The sequence below is a fragment of the Rhinopithecus roxellana genome, chromosome 11, assembly GCF_007565055.1.
Source record: "Rhinopithecus roxellana isolate Shanxi Qingling chromosome 11, ASM756505v1, whole genome shotgun sequence".
NCBI classification, from domain to species: Eukaryota; Metazoa; Chordata; class Mammalia; order Primates; family Cercopithecidae; genus Rhinopithecus; species Rhinopithecus roxellana.
In genome coordinates this window covers 106,639,120-106,659,665 of record NC_044559.1, presented here as the reverse complement: position 1 = coordinate 106,659,665, position 20,546 = coordinate 106,639,120, and the positions used below count along the sequence as shown (strand labels likewise).

General features: G+C 36.6%; 1 protein-coding gene across 9 annotated transcripts in view; it reads right to left on the bottom strand.

Annotated features, from left to right (window-relative positions):
- The window catches only part of ANKRD26 (ankyrin repeat domain 26), a 101,684-nt gene that overhangs the window by 8,595 nt on the left and 72,543 nt on the right, over window positions 1-20,546 (bottom strand). For 8 of the 9 annotated variants that reach the window (XM_010381434.2, XM_010381433.2, XM_030940569.1 and 5 more), the window contains 8 exons: window positions 20,344-20,496; window positions 16,318-16,388; window positions 15,861-15,954; window positions 11,745-11,857; window positions 9,923-10,052; window positions 5,468-5,758; window positions 2,139-2,356; window positions 201-429 (listed from right to left, as the gene is read on the bottom strand). In XM_010381434.2, the coding sequence (XP_010379736.2) occupies window positions 201-429; window positions 2,139-2,356; window positions 5,468-5,758; window positions 9,923-10,052; window positions 11,745-11,857; window positions 15,861-15,954; window positions 16,318-16,388; window positions 20,344-20,496 (1,299 nt within the window). Of the gene's footprint in view, window positions 1-200; window positions 430-2,138; window positions 2,357-5,467; window positions 5,759-9,922; window positions 10,053-11,744; window positions 11,858-15,860; window positions 15,955-16,317; window positions 16,389-20,343; window positions 20,497-20,546 lie in introns of those variants that run through there. The other variant, XR_004060008.1, reaches the window with a different exon arrangement.

The following is a 20,546-nucleotide window of genomic DNA, read 5'->3' as shown; positions in this document are numbered from 1 at the left end:
CACACCTGTAATCCCAGCTACCTGGGAGGCCGAGACATAAGTCGCTTGAACCCGGAGGCGGAGGTTGCAGTGAGCCAAGATGGCACCACTGCACTCCAGCCTGGACAACAGAGTAAAACCTTGTCTCAAAAACACAAACAAAAAAAGAATTCTTATATGAGAAATTTGAAACCCGAAGGAAAAAAGACAACATAACTAACCTTGCTCAAGTAGTTCTCCACGCTATTATTTGAAGTCCGTGGTTTTGAGGAAGAGATCACTGAGTTTTCTCTTGGAATAAGTTTTCTGTTGTGATATAAACTATTATTAAGATTTCCAACACAAGGTGGCTCCATGACTGGCCTGGTAGTGAGAGTGGTGAACAAAGATCTGCTCTGCTGTTTTTCCACAAGAAGTTTGGTGCTGACCTCTGCTAGCCTCTCATTAGTTCTGTGAAGATTGCAGAAGACACATGCTTAATATTTTACTTTTCCCTAAATGATTCCTAAGAGACTTGCATTTTTAAAAAAGTTACCATAAGAGTAAATGAAATTTCCCACTAACCAGTATTTTAATACTGAAAAACGTGTCAGAGCATGCCTACTGTATGCAATTATAATTTTTAGACTGTTCTAAAGAAGTGCATATTGGCCGGGCGCGGTGGCTCAAGCCTGTAATCCCAGCACTTTGGGAGGCCGAGACGGGTGGATCACGAGGTCAGGAGATCGAGACCATCCTGGTGAACACGGTGAAACCCCGTCTCTACTAAAAAAATACAAAAAACTAGCCGGGCGAGGTGGCGGGCGCCTGTAGTCCCAGCTACTCGGGAGGCTGAGGTGGGAGAATGGCGTAAACCCGGGAGGCGGAGCTTGCAGTGAGCTGAGATGCGGCCACTGCACTCCAGCCTGGGCAACAGAGCGAGACTCCGTCTCAAAAAAAAAAAAAAAAAAAAAAAAAAGAAGTGCGTATGTTTCTAGGGTAGTTTCCAACAAACAATTCAAGCAAAGTAGGGAAGGGAAGAAAATGGCTACCAATGATGTATGGCTTCACAGGTAACACCTGCTGCCTTCTGGAACGCTCCACAGTTAAGATTCCTGAGGATGTCATTAGAAATACTTGTCTTTAAAGAGTAAATATGTGAGATGATAAATATGTTAACTTGCTTGACTATAATAACCATTTCACTATGTACAAACATATCAAAAACATCGTTTTGATACATACAATTAACAGAACTAAGAACAAAGGAAAAAGCCCAGCTAAAAATACTTGTATTTAGTAAACCAGTTTAGAGATTTAAAAAAAAAAAAAAAAATCCTCAAGACATGTGCAAGCATTTGCTTTCAACGCCCTTTTACATTTATTTCACCCATTATCTGGAAAAATATTAGGCATCTGGCACCAAGGAATAATTCAGAGCAAAAAATTCTAGGGGAAAAGAAGATAGCTGAGTTGGTGATCAAAAAGAACTAAAGAGCCTCAAAGGCAGTTAGCTCCTAACATTGTTCCCAAGGCATCAGAGGTGGGGCCTGACCTGTTTTCCACACACTCCCTCAGGCCAACCAAGGTGTTATTTTTAGCCACTTTATGAATTATAATTCCCTTCATCCCTACGTTAATCATTCCCTATTTCACTAGAATACCTTTAAGTAGTAGAAAAACTACACAGGATAGTTTGTCTCACAGCGCCCTCTAGTGATAACACCAGATATCACAATCAAGGAAAGCTCATTTATGGAGTGCCAGAATGTGCAGAGTAGTAGTGATACTTGACCCTTCTGGTTTAAGTTGTAATTTTCCAAAAAACAGCCCAACTCATTAATAATTACATTTATGGCAATGCTGATAAACAATCTGATGACAATGTCAATGTCTAACAAAGTTTCAAAAGCACATAGCTGAAAGACATAGATCTAGTTCACTACATAAGAATATTAATGGAAAAGCCATTAAAAAAAAAAAAAAAAAAACAGAGGAAAGACATAAACTGTCCTGGACTCACACTTTAAAGGTAAGTTAATTTACTAACATTTTCCAAAATTATATTACCTAGTTAGCTTTCACTTCCCATTAATCTCATGAATCTATCTCACTAAGAATTATGCTTTCAAGGCAAATGAATGAGCTTAATTTATTTCCTGTTCTAAGTTTTGACTTACTTGTTTAGTTTATTTGACAAGGACTTTCTAACTTTTAATTCTTCTAGATAGAGTTGCTTATATTTTTCCAGTTCGGTTTTATTAAAGTCTTCTTGAGAAGTTTTTATTTTGGAGAGTTCAGATTCCAGATCTTTAATTCTGAGTTCCATCTGACTTTTCATTGAAGCAAAATTATTCTCTCTTAACTGCTCTAAGTTTTCTTGAGATGCTGCTTGTGCCTAAAACAAATTAAAAGCATATGTTTTAAAAATATATTAAAAATATATAACCTGAGTAAGACCATGGCCACCTACTCGGTGTCTAAGGGCTGTTTTGTTTTTACCCAAACTCCAAAAGAGAAAGATTTCTGTGTCAACAGGCATTGGTCAAAGAGATAAGAGGACACTCCAGGGCTCTAATTGAAACGAGAATCCAAATACACCTTCCAAAGAAATGAAAGTGAGTTTCTACTAGAGAAGCATTTTCATCCTTGATGAAGTAATCAAAACGATAAAGGCTGACTGGCAACCCGGATGTCTAACGATGGGGGGAAATGTTGTATGGAAAATAAAAAATAATTGGTAACATAAGGAAAACCTAAGAAAGAAAATGACTACAAATGTATAGGTATTTTCGAATGAAAATCGTATAAAAATTATTTTTGTGTTAAAATACATTCATGGGAGACTTGAATATGCTTAAAAATTTTGATGTGATATTCCATATTATAAATATACTTGGCAAAGTAAATTAAAGCAATCATCTGTATGGAAGATATAGGAACTTAGAGCTTCTTAGGAATAAATGCTGTGCACATAAATACATGTTGAGAAAAAAGCCCAAGGTCTTGGATCTCTTACAGTAATTCTACCTGCTGGAGCATAAGGTTATGAAATCACCTGGACTACAAGTAAAGGAACGCAGAGTGTGATCCTGAGCCTGACTAGCTCTATGGCTTAGGGCCTGCTGTTTAACCTTTCCCTAAGTCTCTTCATCTGTAAAATGAGAAACTATACTGGCTTATCACTAAGATTTCTCCCTATTCTCATTCCATGTCTCTAAGAGCTAACATGTAGAGCTTTGTAAGATTATCATAAATACCATGTGAAGAAACCTGTGTTATCATGGATAACACCACCTTGGCCTTACGGACTGTGTTCCAAGACTTCTATCTCTCAGGAGCCTGAGGGAAGGGAAAAAGCTGAGAATGAGTAGCGAAGACTTTCTACTCTCACAACGGCTACATATTTTCAAGTGGCCCAGATTTGCTCTCTGTTAATCTTCAAATGCTTTCTACCAGTTTGCACCCTCCATCCTCTCTCATAAGCACAGGGGTCCTGCACAGTTCTCAATCGCTCTTTATGCCAACTAAAACAAATTTGTTAAATTATTGAGTTTTAATGACTCATAGACACACAAACTCATGTTATTAAGGAAGTAGATTTTTATCACTCACTCAGACACACACACACTCACGCACTCATATACCCATGTGGGTAAGAGAGGAAAGACATTTCTTTGGCTTTATTTTAGAGACAGGGTCTCAGTCTGTTGCCTGTGGTTCAGTTCAGTGACACAATCATAGCTCACTGCAGCCTTGAAAACTCCTGGGCTTAAATGATCCTCTCACCTCAGCCTCCCAAGTACCTGGGACTACAGCCATGCACCACCATGCCTGGTTAATTATTTTTTTTAATTTTCTGTAGAGACAGGGTCTCACTTTGTTGCCCAGGTTGGTCTTGAACTCCTGAGCTCAAGCGGTCCTCCCACCTCAGCCCTCAAAGTGCTAGGATTACAGGTGTGAGCTACCATGCCCAGCCTAATTTGTTTGTTTTGTTTTGTATTTGAGATGGAGTCTAGCTCTCACCATCTCGCCTCACTGCAACCTCTGCCTCCCAGATTCAAGCAATTCTCCTGCCTCGGTCTCCCGAGTAACTGGGAATACAGGCATGCACCACCACACCTGGCTAATTACTTTTTTAAAGTTTTTAGTAGATATGGGTTTCCACTATGTTGGCCAGGCTGGTCTCGAACTCCTGACCTCGTGATCCACCCACCTCGGCTTCCCGAAGTGCTGGGATTACAGGCATGAGCCACTGTGCCCAGCTTTGTTTCTTCTTTTTTTTTTTTTTTAAGGCAAAAACAACACAAGTTGTCTTAAAGTCCCAGTGGTTTCCTGGGATGAAGTAGGGGGAATTAACTAAAAAGGGCAAGAGAGAACTTTCTGGAAATGTTCTCTGTTGAGAGGGTGGTTATTCAAGTATATACTTGGGTCAAACTGTTAAAATGGTTGTGTTTATTTGTACATTATACCTCAATAAAATTTAATTTATATATAACCTGGGTAATTATTGTGTATTTTTTTTCCTTTACTTTTGAGTTAGTGATTCAGAGAGTAATTTTAAATATGTGAAAAAACAAGCTTAAGTTTAAAATATTTATCAGCCAGGTTTGGTGGCTCATGCCTGTAATCTAAGCACTTTGGGAGACCTAAGCAGGAGGATCACCTGAAGCCAAGAGTTCGAGACCAGTCTGGGCAACAAAGCGAGATTCTGTTTCTACCAAAAATAGGAATTAAAAATTTAGCCAGGCATCGTGATGTGCACCTGTAGTCCCAGCTATCCAGGAGGCTGAGGTATAAACATTTGAATCATTGTTTCATTAGTACTCATGAACTCTGATAATTTAAAGAATAATAAAATTAATTAAAAATTTAAAAAAGAGCCAGGTGCGGTGGCTCACGCCTGTAATCCCAGCACTTTGGGAGGCCGAGACAGGCGGATCACGAGGTCAGGAGATCGAGACCATCCTGGCTAACATGGTGAAACCCCACCTCTACTAAAAAACACAAAAAACTAGCCGGGCGTGGTGGCGGGCACCTGTAGTCCCAGCTACTCGGGAGGCTGAGGCAGGAGAATGGCGTAAACCCGAGAGGCGGAGCTTGCAGTGAGCCGAGATCGTGCCACTGCACTCCAGCCTGGGCCACAGAGCAAGACTCTGTCTCAAAAAAAAAAAAAAATTTAAAAAGTGAACAATGTAATTTAAGAACAATTCAAGAATATGGTATAATTTCTAAATCACAATATTTTCTCTTCCTGATGATTTTGTTTTATGCCAACTGGTCTTAATAGTCAAATAATTCTCTAATGAAAATCATTCTTCTAAATCATCAATTGAGTTATAATAATGATGGAAACTCAAATATCTAAAGGGAGAAACAGATGCCATCATCTTTCTAGAAATCTACAGAACAAATTGCTATAAGGGACGTAGAGGAAACACATATAATGTATTTATCCAAAATACAATTTGCAGTGAAATGAATGAAGGCACACTACACATAAACTAACCTGTAAAAATAGATTGACTTCTTTTAATTTTTCTACTATTTCCTGTCTTGCTCTTTCTTCAATCTCCTGTTTATACTGTTTGACTTGACCAAGTTCTACCATATTCCTTTCTATATGACTTCTCAGGTTGATCACTTCTTGTTCCAACTTCTTTTTATTCTTCTGCAGTTTTTCACATTTCTTTTGTATTGTTTTCATAGATAACAACTCCTGTTGAAGAACTTGATTCTTTGTATCCAGATGTAGACATTTTGAACCTGCAGTCTCCAGTTCTGCTGTAAGATCATCAATCTGAATGAAGACAAAATAATATAGTGTAATAATGAAGGAAGTAGCCTGAGAACAGCCTAACATAAAACCAAGAACAAATTTTGAAATAAATTCAACTGCAATAAAATGTCACCTGAAACATAGAAGATTCTTCAAATGTGGACCCTTAAATTACTCAGAAAATCAAGAACAAAGTCAAAGCCACCAGTAGTCACAAAAATATATTCCTTATTTCCAGCATCTTGGCCACACAACATTTGCACTTGATCTTCAACTTGTATTTTTCTGATTGTTTCATGTCTTTCCTCCTTACATGGATCTAAGGGGTAGCAGAAAATCTCTTACTGCTTCCCCCAAATTATAGGGCGTGTGCCCTATAATTTCTAAAGTTTTAGGGATCTCCTATTGAGTTATTTAGGCCTCATAAAAAAATGGCTCCCAGAATAAAAGTGTAATTGATGAATCCTATAATATAGATTCTAATGCCATAAGCCTTTTCCTGAGCTGCAAATGTTTTATGCTAATTTGACTTACATTCCAAGGGGTAATAATTATTGGTGTTAAGGCCACGGAATAAGGAACCTAGAAATAAATTCATATATTTATAGCCAACTGATTTTAAACAAAGGTGCTAAGAACATACATTGGGGAAAGGACATCCTCTTCAACAAATGGTGCTGGGAAAACTGTGTATCTACGTGCAGAAGAATGAAACTAGGCCCTTATCAAACACCATACACTAAAATCAACTCACAATGGATTTAAGACGTAAAAAAGTAAGACCTTGAAACTATAAAACTACTAGAAGAAGAGATAGGGATAATTGCTTCAGGACAGTGGTCTAGGCAAAGATTTTATGGCTATTTTTCAAAAGCAGAGCCAAAAAACCAAAAATAGACAAATGAGACAATATTAAACTGAAAAGCTTCTACACAGCAAAGGAAATAATTAAGAGTGAAGAGAACAAGCTGTAGAATGGAAGAAGCTATTTATAAACTATTCCAGTGTGGGTGCTCGGGGTGCCTGCCCCAACCAAAGTTCCAGCCAATAGCCACCATCAGCAACCAGACACATTAGTGCACAAACCAGAAGATTCCAGTCCCCCTCTATCTAGAAGTTTTACTTCTTCTAGATAGAGTTGCTTATATTTTTCCAGTTCAGTTTTACTAAAGTCTTCTTGAGAAGTTTTTATTTTGGAGAGTTCCGATTCCAGATCTTTAATTCTGAGTTCCATCTGGAGAAAAAACTTTCTCCTCGATAGCTCTTAGGTCTTTCTCCTGGTTATCTGCTTAACACTGTTTGCCATAAATAAATTAATCTCAACATTTATTAGATTCTACTTTAAATGAGACTAATTTCTCCTGTGTAAGTTATTATGTTTCTTATTGTCTATTTTTGTAACATATATTTTTTTCTGCTTATTGCTTCCTAACAAAGTACCCAAAATTTGTGGCTTAAAACAACATCTATTCTGTTCAGGAACCTGTGGTTTGGGAAAATATTGGCCAGGACAGCTTGTCTCTGTCCCCTCAGGTTCCCTGGACGCAGCTCAAAGCCTGGGGGACTGGAACTCCAAAGCTGCCTTTGTGTCCCGAGCTTCCTCCCAAGATCGGGCTTGGTTCCAAGGGCAAGGAATCTGAGATAGGAAGCCTCTTCTAACCTAAGGCCTAAGTCACATGTTGTCACCTTTACCACATTCTATTCATTAGAAATGAGTCAATGAGGTTGGCCCATGTTCTAGTTTATCATGGGATGAATATTTTTTCCTTTTTAGTTGACACATAACATTATACATATTTATGGCTACAGAGATATTTTAATAGATGTATACAATGTATAAGCGGATTAGCCTATCTATCACTTCAAACATTTATCATTTCTTTGTCTTGTGAACATTCAAAATCCTCTTTTTAGCTTTTTGAAAAAACACAATAAATATATTTAACTGTATTTGCCCTGTGGTGCTATAGAACACCAGAATGCATTCCTCCTAGCCAGCTCTAATTTGGTAGCCATCACCCAACACCTCCTCCCTTCCTCACGCCTCTGCCCACCTCTCCTCCCTCCTGCTTTTCCCAGCCTCTAATACTCACAGTTCTACTCTCTACTTCCATGAGCTCAGTTTTCTTTTTAGCACTTGCATATGAGTGAGAACCTCAGATATTTATCTTCCTTGCCTGACCTATTTCACTTAACATAATATTACTGACATGATTTCATTCTTTTTTTATGGCTGAATAGTATTCCATTGTGTATATACACCACGTCTTTTTGTGTTTTTTTTTTTTTTTTTTTTTTTTTTGAGACAGATTTTCACTCGTCGCTCAGGCTGGAGTGCAATGGCGCAATCTTGGCTCACTGCAACCTCCGCCTCCTGGGTTCAAGCAATTCTCCTGCTTCAGCCTCCCGAGTAGCTGGGACTACAGGCATATGCCACTATGCCCAGCTAATTTTTTTGTATTTTTGGTAGAGACGTGGTTTTGCCATTTTGTCAAGGCGTGTCTCAAACTCCTGACTTCAGGTGAGTGGCCCACCTTGACTTCCAAAGTGCCGGAATTACAGGTATAAGCCACCGTTCCCAGCCTCCAAATCTTTTTATTTAAAAAAAAAAAAAATTCCATTTTTAGATTGAAAGGGTACACATGCAGGCTTGTTACTATATATACTGCAAGATGCCGAGGTTTGGACTTCTACTGATCCTGTCACGCAGATTCTGAACACATTTCTTGGTACAGATTCTGCATTCTTGGAAACCTCAGTGTCTGTTGTTTTCATCTTTATGTATCTGTATACACCATTTTTTTCTTTTCCATTGTCTATGGACATTTAGGTTGATTCCACGTCTTAAGCTATTGTGATTAGTACTGCAATCAACATGGGAATGCAGATATCCGTCTGATATGCTGATTTCCTTTTTCCTGGATAAATACCTGATAGTAGAATGACTACATCATATGGCAGTTTTATTTTTAGTTTTTTGAAAAAACTCCACATTGTTTTTTATAATGGCTGTACTACTTTACATTCCCACCAACAATGTCTAAGAGTTCCCTGTTCTCTGCAGCCCTGCTAGCATTTGTTATTTTTTGTCTTTTGATAGTAGCGATTCTAACTGGAATAAGATCGTATCACTTGGTGGTTTTGATGTACACTTCCCTGATGATTAGTGATGTTGAGTATTTCTTCCATATACCTTTTGGCCATTCGTGTGTCTTCTTATGAGAAATGTCTGTTTCGGATTTTTTGCCTACTTTTGAATTAGATTATTTATTCTTTTTGCTGTCGAGTTGAGTTCCTTGTATATTCTGGATATTAGTCCCTTGTCAGATGAATAGTTTATTTTTTTGACTTTTTTTAATAATAGCTTTCCTGCAAGTATGAGATGGTATCTTGTTGAGGTTTTGATTTGCATTTCTCTAATGATCAATGACGTTGAGCTTTTTATCATGTTTGTTTGGCTGCATGTATGTCTTCTTTTGAGAAGTGTCTATTCATGTCCTTTGCCCACTTTTTAATGGGGTTGTTTTTTCCTTGTAAATTTGTGTAAGTTCCTTACAGATGCCGGATATAAGACCTCTGTCAGATGCGTAGTTTGCAAAAATTTTCTCCCATTCTGTAGGTTGTCTGTTTACTCTGCTGATACTTCCTTTGCTCTGTAGAAGCTCTTTAGTTTAATTAGATTCTGTCAATTTTTGCTTTTGTTGCAATTGCTTTTGGTGTCTTGGCTATGAAATCTTTGCCTGTTCCTATGTCCAGAGCTAGAAGCCATTATCCTTAGTAAACTAATACAGGAAGAGAAAACCAAATACTGCAAGTTCTCACTACTAAGTGGGAGCTAAATGATTAGAACACATGGATACATGGAGGGGAACAACAGACACTGGGGCCTCCTAGAGGATGGAGGGTGAGAGAAGGGAGAGGAATCAGGAAAAACAACTAATGGGCACTAGGCTTAATACCCGGGTGACAAAATAATCTATACAACAAACTCCTGTAACACAAGTTTAACTATATAACAAACCTGCCCATGTACCCCTGAACTTAAAAACAAAAAAAAGTTTTATTAGTATCAAGTCCCTAAAGTTAAAAAAAAAAAAATCTTTATTTCACTGTTCAAAGCATTGAGAGGTCTACATTTCCCAAAATTAAGTGGTTTTTTTGGTCCCAAAACTTATTAAAAATTACCTTATGTTTTAGCTTATTAATCTGAATATCCATTTCAAATTGACTAGATTTTAAATCTCCATGAAAACTAAATTCTCCATTTTCATATTCATTTAACTTCTTTCTTGTCATTTTTAAGAGGTTCTTAAATCTGCAGGAAGGTACAAAATGAGTAACTCAAGTTTTAAAAAGGCAAACATTTAATAATTATTTAAACATAATGTTTTAGCATATAAGAGACACAAATGTATAAATCATGATTCTCTCGTTTATTTCAATCTGACATAGTTTGACAACACTCTAATGAAATTATAATCTTAGGTAAATAATGCGAAGAAAACTTATATGACATATATGGCAGATTAAGAGCTAATACTGTAATCACATCGAGTTTTTGTAAATTATTCCTTTCCATTTAAATATGTTAATATAAAACATTAACCTGTTATCAAATATTAGCTATAACCCAGAGATCAGCGTCCAAGGTGAAGAGGAAAAACCTACTTAGGCTGAACTCAGTGGCTCATGCCTAAAATCCCAGCACTCTGGGATGCCATGCCAGGAGGATCACTTGACCTCAGGAGATCAAGATCATCCTGGCCAAGATGGTGAAACCTTGTCTCTACTGAAAATACAAAAATTAGCTGGGCGTGGTGGTACATGTCTACAGTCCCAGCTACTCAGGAAGCTGAGCCAGGAGAATTGCTTGAACCCAGGAGGTGGAGGTTGCAGTGAGCTGCGACTGCACCACTGCACTCCAGCCTGGGCAACAGAGAGACTCCCGAAAAAAGAAAAGCATATACATACTTACACATAAATGGTTGGAAAAGACATAACAATACATTTGATATCCACTGACCACGGTTTATAAGAATAAAAGTACAAAAAAAAAGAAAGTATGCACAAAAAACATCAAGATCATTCAAAGTAGACAAGAGACAGGAAAGAAAACATCTTTGATGTCTGAGTTAAGGGGAAAAGGGAACAGTTTTAGAAGAAAGGAAATGAGCAGAGAGAGCATGTCAGAAGAGATCTAGAAATCTTTACTAGCACAATGCTAACAAAAGTAAAAGGGATGCACAACCATGTCAGAGAAAGACAATGAGAGAAAAATAGTAATTAGAATCGGAACAAACGTAAGTACTCAGCAAATAAATAGAAAAGCAGCCTTGTTGGGGCTTCCGAGACAACGGGTAACATTCCATTTTTAAATCTGGATAGTAAAAACACGATTGTTCATTTTACTCTTAAATCATACATAGATTTGTATATGTATGAGGCATATGTGTTTTAAAACAAACAAGTTTAATAACATGTATACCTCAGGTATACATAGGAGCTATCCATGGGAAATTTCCATGAGTAAATTTCCATGATATATTTTATACCTACACACACACACACACGAGGCAGAAAGAAAGCATAAGCTAAATCAAGATAATTTTTGATGTGATACAGATAGGTTTTCAGATATTAAAATATCTGAATATCTTTGGACACTACCAAAGAGAGAAAGATTACCAAAGAGAATGAAAATATCTTCAGAAATAAAAGTTCGAAGTAAAAGATGAAGAGAGAAGTTGACATTATACGCCAAAGGCATTGTTACTGTTTTCAAAATCACTGAAGACTAAGTGTAATATTTAGGCATTTATTTAGGCAATATTAGGCAAACAAAAAGTTTCAGATTGTGCTGCAACTTTCTAAAACCATTTTAAAAGAGAATAATTTCATTAAGAAAAAGTAGATATTAAATGAATTTGTATCCAGTTTTGAATAAAGTAAAATTATAGTTAAATCAATTAATAAATGGTTAAAATGCTCTGAAATACTAAAATCTTACCCAGTTATCTCTCTTTCTAATTCAACATTTTTCTTCATTTCTTGATCCAAATTACATTCCAGAGACTGTTTTAATTCTGTAAGTTTCTTTAATTGTTCCTTTTCATCTTCAGACTTTGAAACAAAATATTTTCAATTATTTTTAAAACTCTCAAAACACTTTTGTTCTTAAAACTATTACTTCTCATGAGTTCATGAGTAACATATGTTTAGTCAGGTTTATAAAACACAGTTTATAACTGTTTATCAGTTTATAAACCTGATACCAATAAGAACAGATTTCAAAAATGACTTTTCTTAAAACAGTTCATATTTCTTTTCTGGAACTTAAATTACCAAAATTTATTTGTTAAAAATAGAAGTTTTTACACATAAAATACTAAGTGTTAATGAAATTTTTTTAAACAGTTATTTTAGATGTATGTTCTCCTTTCTAAAGTTGCTCTAGAAACATTGTCATCAATAGTTCAAGATATTCCAGTTTTTGTTAAACCAAATCTTACTAAGAAAATTTTTAGAAAACCTTCATCTGGTTCCCATTACATTTTTTATATACACCTGACTTCAAGATGAGCTATCTCGCATTCGTTATAAACATTCTTCCATGAGTTTCAATTTTTCCTTTTCTATTAACCATTTCTCTTTAAATAAAGTTTGTCTTCTCCACAATAAACAAAAACGTAACTTTTGCCTGATTCTTGTGGCATTTTTAATCATCCCGTTTTTCCACTGGACTTTCCTTTTTGTTTGTTTGTAATAGGGTCTCACTCTGTCAACCAAGCTGTAATGCAATGGTGCAATCATAGTTCACTGCAGCCTTGAACTCCAGGGCTCAAGCAATCCTCCCACCTCAGCCTCCTCAGCAGCTAGGAGAACAGGCGTGCACCACCACACTGGCTAACTTATTTTATATTTTTTAGAGACAGAGTCTTGCTGTGCTGCCCAGGCTGGTCTCAATTCCTAGTCTGAAGCAATCCTCCTGCCTCAGTCTCCTAAAGTACTGGGATTACAGGTGTCAGCTACAGTGCTTGCCAGACTCTAATATTTTTTAATACATGGTCTCATCTAGAGATCTACTTTTTCATCACTTGTCTTCTTTTATACTAAAATCTAATTTTCAATCTTATAATTCTCATTTTAAAACTCTGAAAATCATCAAGGAAGGCCCTATTGTTTAATCTTTAATCTGCTTTACTTCTCAGCAGCAACTACTAACAGTGACCATACCCTCTCCCAGACTGCTCTGACCCCACTTCATTTCTAAATGCAGCAACCCCTCATGCTGAGTTCTGTCCCCTTCCATTTCTCTTCTAAATTCTCTAAGAGCTCCTTAAATCTCAAGGCTTCATCCCAGATTCCCTAATCTAGATTTCCATCCCACACCTCTTTCCTGAGGTCTCTTCCTTCTGGTTCACTTCCATAAACAATTAATATTCTCAACCATACACCCATAAACCATTACTTGGTGCAGATTCCTTTTGTAGATAGCTAATTTTGTACATTTTATGTTGATTCTTATTGGTGTTATTTTGAGTATAGTGCTATTTTCTCATCTTGGGTGGGCACACTCACCCTTAGGATGTCGACCAGCATACTTTGTCTTTGTTTTTCTTTTATAATGCAAAACTTTTCCACAAGGGACAGATTATTGATTGTTTGCCTCTGCTTTCTTTTGAATAATTCCCTTTTCCATAAAGACATGAGATGAGAACCTTCTGGAAAAGTTAGGGGCTATTGATGAGTTGGATGAAAGCTGTCTCTATTAAATTTTTGATTCACAGTGTACACTTCAAAGTGTACTAATAATTACATGCCATATTCCTTACTCATTTCTATGGGAATCTACAGAAAATCCCGCATTATTTTTGAATACGCTTAGCAGGTTTTCAGTACTTTTACTAAATTTTCCATTTCTGAGACGTTGATATATTCCTGCAAGACACCCATATAAGGGGATGTCCCCCCCACACTCTCATTCACAGGAGACTTCACATCAATATATTGCCACGTCACTTGTGTGAAAAGGATGCCAATAAAGTAGGACTAACACATGAAATCTAGAAAAAAATCTTGTCGATGTTTCTTCTGATAGATATATCTGTATAGGAGAGTTGCATAAATCTTCCTATTGTGACTTATTAGTAGAAACTTATTAGTAAGAAACTTATTAGTAGAAGCATCAACCTCATTGCTCCACTTTAGTATTCACAATGCAACCTTCTGATCTTCATTTCTACACAGGAAAGTGTGAATGACCAGAGAATCCTGTTCTGCTTGTTAAACATCAAGCAGAACATCAATAAATACATCATTAAATTGGCACATCAATAAATTGGTATTGTGGATTACATAGCCAACTTTTCTGAGACTAGACTGTTTCGGTTTTTTTAGTTTTTTTTTTGAGACGGAGTTTTGCTCTGTCACCCAGGCTAGAGTGCAATGGCGCAATCTCGGCTCACTGTAACCTCCACTTCCTGGGTTCAAGCAATTCTCCTGCCTCAGCCTCCCGAGTAGCTGGGATTACAGGCACCTGCCACCATGCCTGGCATGAGTAAGGAATATGGCAATTTTTTGCATTTACAGTAGAGATAGGGTTTTGCCATGTTGGCCAGGCTGGTCTCAAACTCCTAACCTCAGGTGATCCAAACCCGTCTCAGCCTCCCAAAGTGCTGGAATTACAAGCATGAACCACTGCGCCCGGCAGGGACTGTTAAGGTTTTGAAAGACTGATGAACACAGATAAATGGGAAAAAAAGTTTCTAAATCTGCAGTGCTAGGAGCACTGTGTTATTCTGTGATGTCCTGCTGGAGCAGCCACTTCTACCTTTTCACAGGTTTCTCTTTTTTAAAATCCAAAGAGAAAAACACATTACTTTGGGGAAAAAATGCTTGTACAGTGACCTAGTATCCATTCTTGATGAGGAATACCAATTTGGATTATAAAAGAAATTCAAATTGTAGATCAAATCATTACTCAAATTTCTTAAAATTTCAAAAGACATTATAAGTATTAGCAGGGACTCACAATCGTACACCAATGTCTATAGCAGCATTACTCACAATAAGCAAAAGACAGAAGTAATCCAAATGTCCATCAATGGATGAATGAACAAACAAAATGTACATAAAAAACACTGTTTTTAGGCGATCACAATCTTTTATATTAAAAATCTTACTACCAAACTCATTAATGTTATGAATTCAGTCAACTTCTATAACGTTAAGACTTGTACTACTAGTAGCAAGCGGTATTACCATGAATACAATAAATACTTTTATCAATGAAGATTATCATATTATGTAAAATATTCTTACATACAGATAGTCCCCAACTTACAACAGTCCAACTTAGGGTTTTTTGACTATAAGAGCGTGTGAAACCACTACAAGTTGGATTGACTTACCAGGGGTCAACGTATTAATACATTTTGACTTTACAATGGTGTGAAACCATCACAATTTCAACAAACTTCAAATCTTGAATTTTGATCTTTTCCCTGGCTAGCAATACGTGGTATATGAGATATTCAATACTTTATTATAAGATAGACTTTGTGTTAGATGACTTTGTCAAACTGTAGGCTAATGTAAGTGTTCAGAGCAGGTTTAAGGCTAAGCTATCATGTTTGGTAGGTGTATTAAATTTCATCTTATAATATTTTCAACTTATAATGTGTTTATGAGGATGTAACCCCATCTATCAGTTGAGGAACATCTGAAAATTTGAAATTCAAAATGTTCCAAACTCTGAAACTCTGAGTGTGGACAGGATGCCACAAATGGAAAATTCCATACTTAACCTCATGTGACATATGACAGTGAAAACATGGTCAAAACTTTGTTTCATGTATAAAATTATTTTTAAAATATTACATAAAATTAACTTCAGGCTACATATATAAGGTATATATGAAACACAAATGAATTTCATGTTTAGATTTGGGTCCTGTCTCCAAGATATCTCGTTATGTACGTACAAATATTCTAAAATCAAAAAAAAAACCCAAAATGTGAAACACTTCTAGTCTCAAGTACTTTAAATAAGGGATACTCTACTTGTCTTATTAAGGCAATAAAATTCCTTTTCACTATGACAGAAATTAAGAGGTTGACTTACCAAATTTGCATTTAACAGGTTTTTCTGAAGCTCCTCAATTTTCTCCATTTGCTTTTTGATTGTAACTTTTAACTTGGCATTATCTTTTTCAAGCCTGCAATGTATATTTTAGAATAATTATTCTCACAGATAAATTTTTAAAATACTGTGTAATTTCTTAGCAAACACCTGAAGGTATAATTACATAAATGCTTAAAGGTTTCAAAAGTAGGTGATTTGGTAACTCTTATCATTTTTCTAGTTGTGGTTTGTGGATAATGCACAAAATTCTAGGATAATATAAAAAAAGTGCATTTCAAAATTGCTTAATGCTGAAATTTTTCCTTGACTTCACACAGATGTACCTACGATCATAGCTGACATAATTCTCATACTACACTGCTTATTTGCTCTATAAATAACTGCTTATTTGCTCTATAAATAATCATGTTTTTGTGTGTGCTGTTTTAAATTTTACTTTTGCTTGTGATCTTGCATCTTCTCAGCACATCTGACAGCTTCTGTATGTTGATCCTGTGCTTCCTGCAACTAAAACAAAGAATAAAAAAAAAAAACACTTTACTAATAATCTAGTACAAATCTGCTCACCACCTCTTTTTGTAACTAAACTGTATTGGAACACAGTCACATTCCTTTAATATGCATAGTTTATGGCTACTTTTGTGCTGTGGCCATAGAGCTGATTTGTTGCAGCAGGTATCCATGGCTCCCAAAGTCTAAAATAATACTATCTGGCCCTTTACGGAAAAGTTTATCAACCTGCGTTCTACAACAAAAACACATTATTCTTGTTTTCAAACTGTATTTTATCAGATAAATACTCAAATTTACAAACTTGGTCAAATGGAGAAAGACAGGAAATTACCTTACGGTAAGCATTTATATTTTTGCATTCCAAGCACCACCACGTCAACTATAATTTTAATATTTATAGATGTGAATGACCATGGCGATGCCAGTGATTATAAAAATTAACATGATGACATGTTAGTTGACAACTAGATGTTTCATGAAATTGACAGGCAGTATCCACACAGAAGCTAGAACGGCTGGGTGGGAATCCCAGCTCCACCAGTTACCAGCTGTGTGACCTTGAGCAAATTAATGTTCAGTGTCTCAGTTTCTTCATCGGTAAAATAGAAATAGCAACAGTAATAGTATCTATTTCACTGGGATGGTAAGAAGATTCAGTCAAAGAATATGCACATGAAGTACTTAGATGAGTACATGGCATATAGTAAGCTATATATATTTGCTGTTTTTGTGATTTTTACTGTATTTTGTGTTCTAATAAAATTATATACTTTAGGCAGCTGGCATGCCAATGGAAGAGGTCTCCTACAGCTACACTGAATCATTCTTCACACCACTGGAAGTGGAAGCAAATGGGGAGCATGAGGCCCAGAATACACCCCTAGTACTTCACAGAACTTTCGCCAATTCCACTAGCCAACAGCACTTTAAACAATTATAGATTACTTTGTCTCTGCTCTCCTCAGTGGGCGATGACCACAATGTAAACAGCACCTCCTGGAATCAGCAGTACATAACTTACATGGCCATCAGAGCACTGGACTAAACACACTGGACTCTACTGCAAAACAAGGTTCCTAAATCAAGTCATTCCCAACAAGTATCTATGCTGAGCTGCTTTAGCAAGCACTCTGATGAGCTTAAGGCTAAGGTTATGTCACATGGCATATCAGAAAAGCTGCAGCCAGAGCTCTTTGGGTGGTAAAGTGGTATGAATCTATGAAGCCCAGCTCTGGCTACATAATAAAGAAATGTAAATTTAGATCTTTTTTATAGTGAGAAAAACATGAGCATTTGATTGAGTAACTTTCCTTTATTAGATTAAGCGGTTTCCAGTTATATTTAATTACTTAAAATATATTTAGAATAACCACCTATGTTAGCCATGGGCTTGTAAAAAAATAAAATAATAAAAATAGAATAAAAGCTTTATTATATCAATGTCTCAAAGAAGAAATTCTTAGTATAATATAAAGTAATTTTAACCTAACAATTGCTAAGCTAAAATATTTTCAGTTTATACAAGGATACATGACAGGCATATCAGATATTATTCACCTCGTAGGCAAATTTATAATTAGACGAGTTTCTCTCTCATGAAAAAAATAAAATTGAAGTTAAATTAAGGGCAAATTGTTCTACACAGACTAGATAGCAAATGCTAAAATGTGAGGTCAATGAGAGCCAGAGCAGTCAGAGAAAGCTTCCCAAAGGAGGGGGAATTGTGTGCCAGGTCTGAAGGAATGAGGCTAGACAAATACAAACTGCAAAGACAGGAAGAACAGCAGGAGTAAAGCAGAGAGATGGTGAAAGCAGCCCGATTAACCCTGAGGATAAAATCCAGTGGCAGGAGAATAAAAACATGTCTTATAAATGAATGTTCATCGCAGCATTATTTACAGTAGCCAAAAAGTAGAAACAAACTAGAGGCCCATCCACTGATGAATGGATAACTGGTATAGCCATACAATAGAATATTATTTGACAATAAAAAGAAATGAAGTACTGATATGTGCTACAACACAGATGAACCCCAGAAACATGCTAAGTAAAAGAAGCCACTCATAAAAGACTGCATATTGTATGACTCTATTTATATGAAATGTTCAGAACAGACAAATTTAAGGAGACAAAAAGTAGACGGTGATTGCCTAGGACTGGAGAAGGTGGAGGGACACGGACAGGGATGGTAATGATGGCTAAGGGATGTGGGGTTTCTTTTCAGAGTGATAACAATGTTCTAAAATTGACTGTGGTGATGGTTACACGACTCTGTAAATAATCTAAGAGACATTGAATTTTACACCTTAAATGAGTGAACTGTATGGTATGTAAATTATATCTCAATGTTGTTTTTTAAAAATCCAACAGGAATCTAGATAATTTTCTTAATTCTCTACTTTAGATGTACATACCATACATAATCTAAATATTTCTATGTTTTTATAATATATGTTAAATGAAAGGAAAATGAAGGAAATGCCTATTTTAAATAGTTTATAAATTAACCTAAAATATTTGCATTTTGGAGAAAAGTTAATGGCCTTTCTGTACAAATTAATTTGAAATCCATAAAATAAATCAACACAGATTCTGTATCCATTCACAAAAGTGAAAATAAGAAATAAGACAATTTTCTGGAACATTCCATTAAACATTATCCTCTAACTTAATCTGGCTTGCTTCACCATGACAATAGAAAAATCACTATAAAATACTGTTTAACAGGAAAAAAACTCTCTCAACTTCCATGAGGAATGATGTATAATTCTCAACTTTCATAAGGGTAAATATTATTTTTTTAAATGTGCAATTATAAGAAAAAATGGCAGAATGAAAGTCAGAGTTTAATAAACAAGATAGGTGCGGTGGCTCACATCTATAATCCCAGCACTTGGGAGGCTCAGGCAGGTGGAACACGTGTGGTCAGGAATTCGAGACCAGCCTGGCCAACATGGTGAAACCCTGCCTCTATTAAAAATACAAAAATTAGGCCAGGCGTGGTGGCTCACTCCTGTAATCCCAGCACTTTGGGAGGCCAAGGAGGGTGGATCACCTGAGGTTAGGAGTTTGAGATCAACCTGGCCAACATCGCAAAACCCTATCTCTACCGTAAATACAAAAATTAGCCAGGCCTGGTGGTGGGCACCTGTAATCCCAGCTACTTGGGAGGCTGAGGCAGGAGAATCGCTTGAACCCAGGAGGCGGAAGTTGCAATAAGCCAAGATCATGCCACTGCACTCCAGCATGGGCTACAGAGTGAGACTCTGTCGCAAAAAAAAAAAAAAAAAAAAAAAAAAAAATTAGCTGGGCATGCTGGCACACACCTGTAATGCCAGCTACTCAGAAGGCTGAGGCAGGAGAATCGCTTGAACCCGGGAGGTGGAGGTTGCAGTGAGCTGAGACAGTGCCACTGTACTCTAGCCTGGGCAACAGAGTGAGACTGTCTCCAAAAAAAAAAAAAGCAGCAAGTGTATTATAAAGATAATAAAATTTAGGCCAGGCGCGGTGGCTCACGCCTGTAATCCCAGCACATTGGAAGGCTAAGGCAGGTGGATCACGAGGTCAGCAGATGGAGATCATCCTGGCTAACACGGTCAAACCTCGACTCTACTAAAAAAAAACAAAAAAAAACAAAAAATTAGCCAGGCGTGGTGGCAGGCACCTGTAGTCCCAGCTACTCGGGAGGCTGAGGCAAGAGAATGGTGTGAACCTGGGAGGTGGGGCTTGCAGTGAACAGACATTGTGCCACCGTGCCACCGTGCTCCAGCCTGGGCGATAAAGCGAGACTCCATCTCAAAGAAAAAAAAAAGTTAATAAAATTTAAATTAATTATAACGAAAATACAAAAGAAGGTTACCTACTAAATTACCACTAAATTAGTATGATAAAACACTATATATTTAACCAGTTATAGATTAACTGTTGACATGTTAAATTTCATACATACTTGGTTTCTGATTTGACCTAATTTCTTCTTTAAATCCTGTGTCTCATCTTCTAAATTAATACGATAACGTGATGTAACCTCCAGTGAAGCCTCTGACATAGATTGTTTTTTTAGGGTATCAGCCAGTTCTTGTTGAAGTTGTCTCACAACAACCTGATAAGACATTTTTATTACTGATTTTATAAACCACCTTATTATTAATT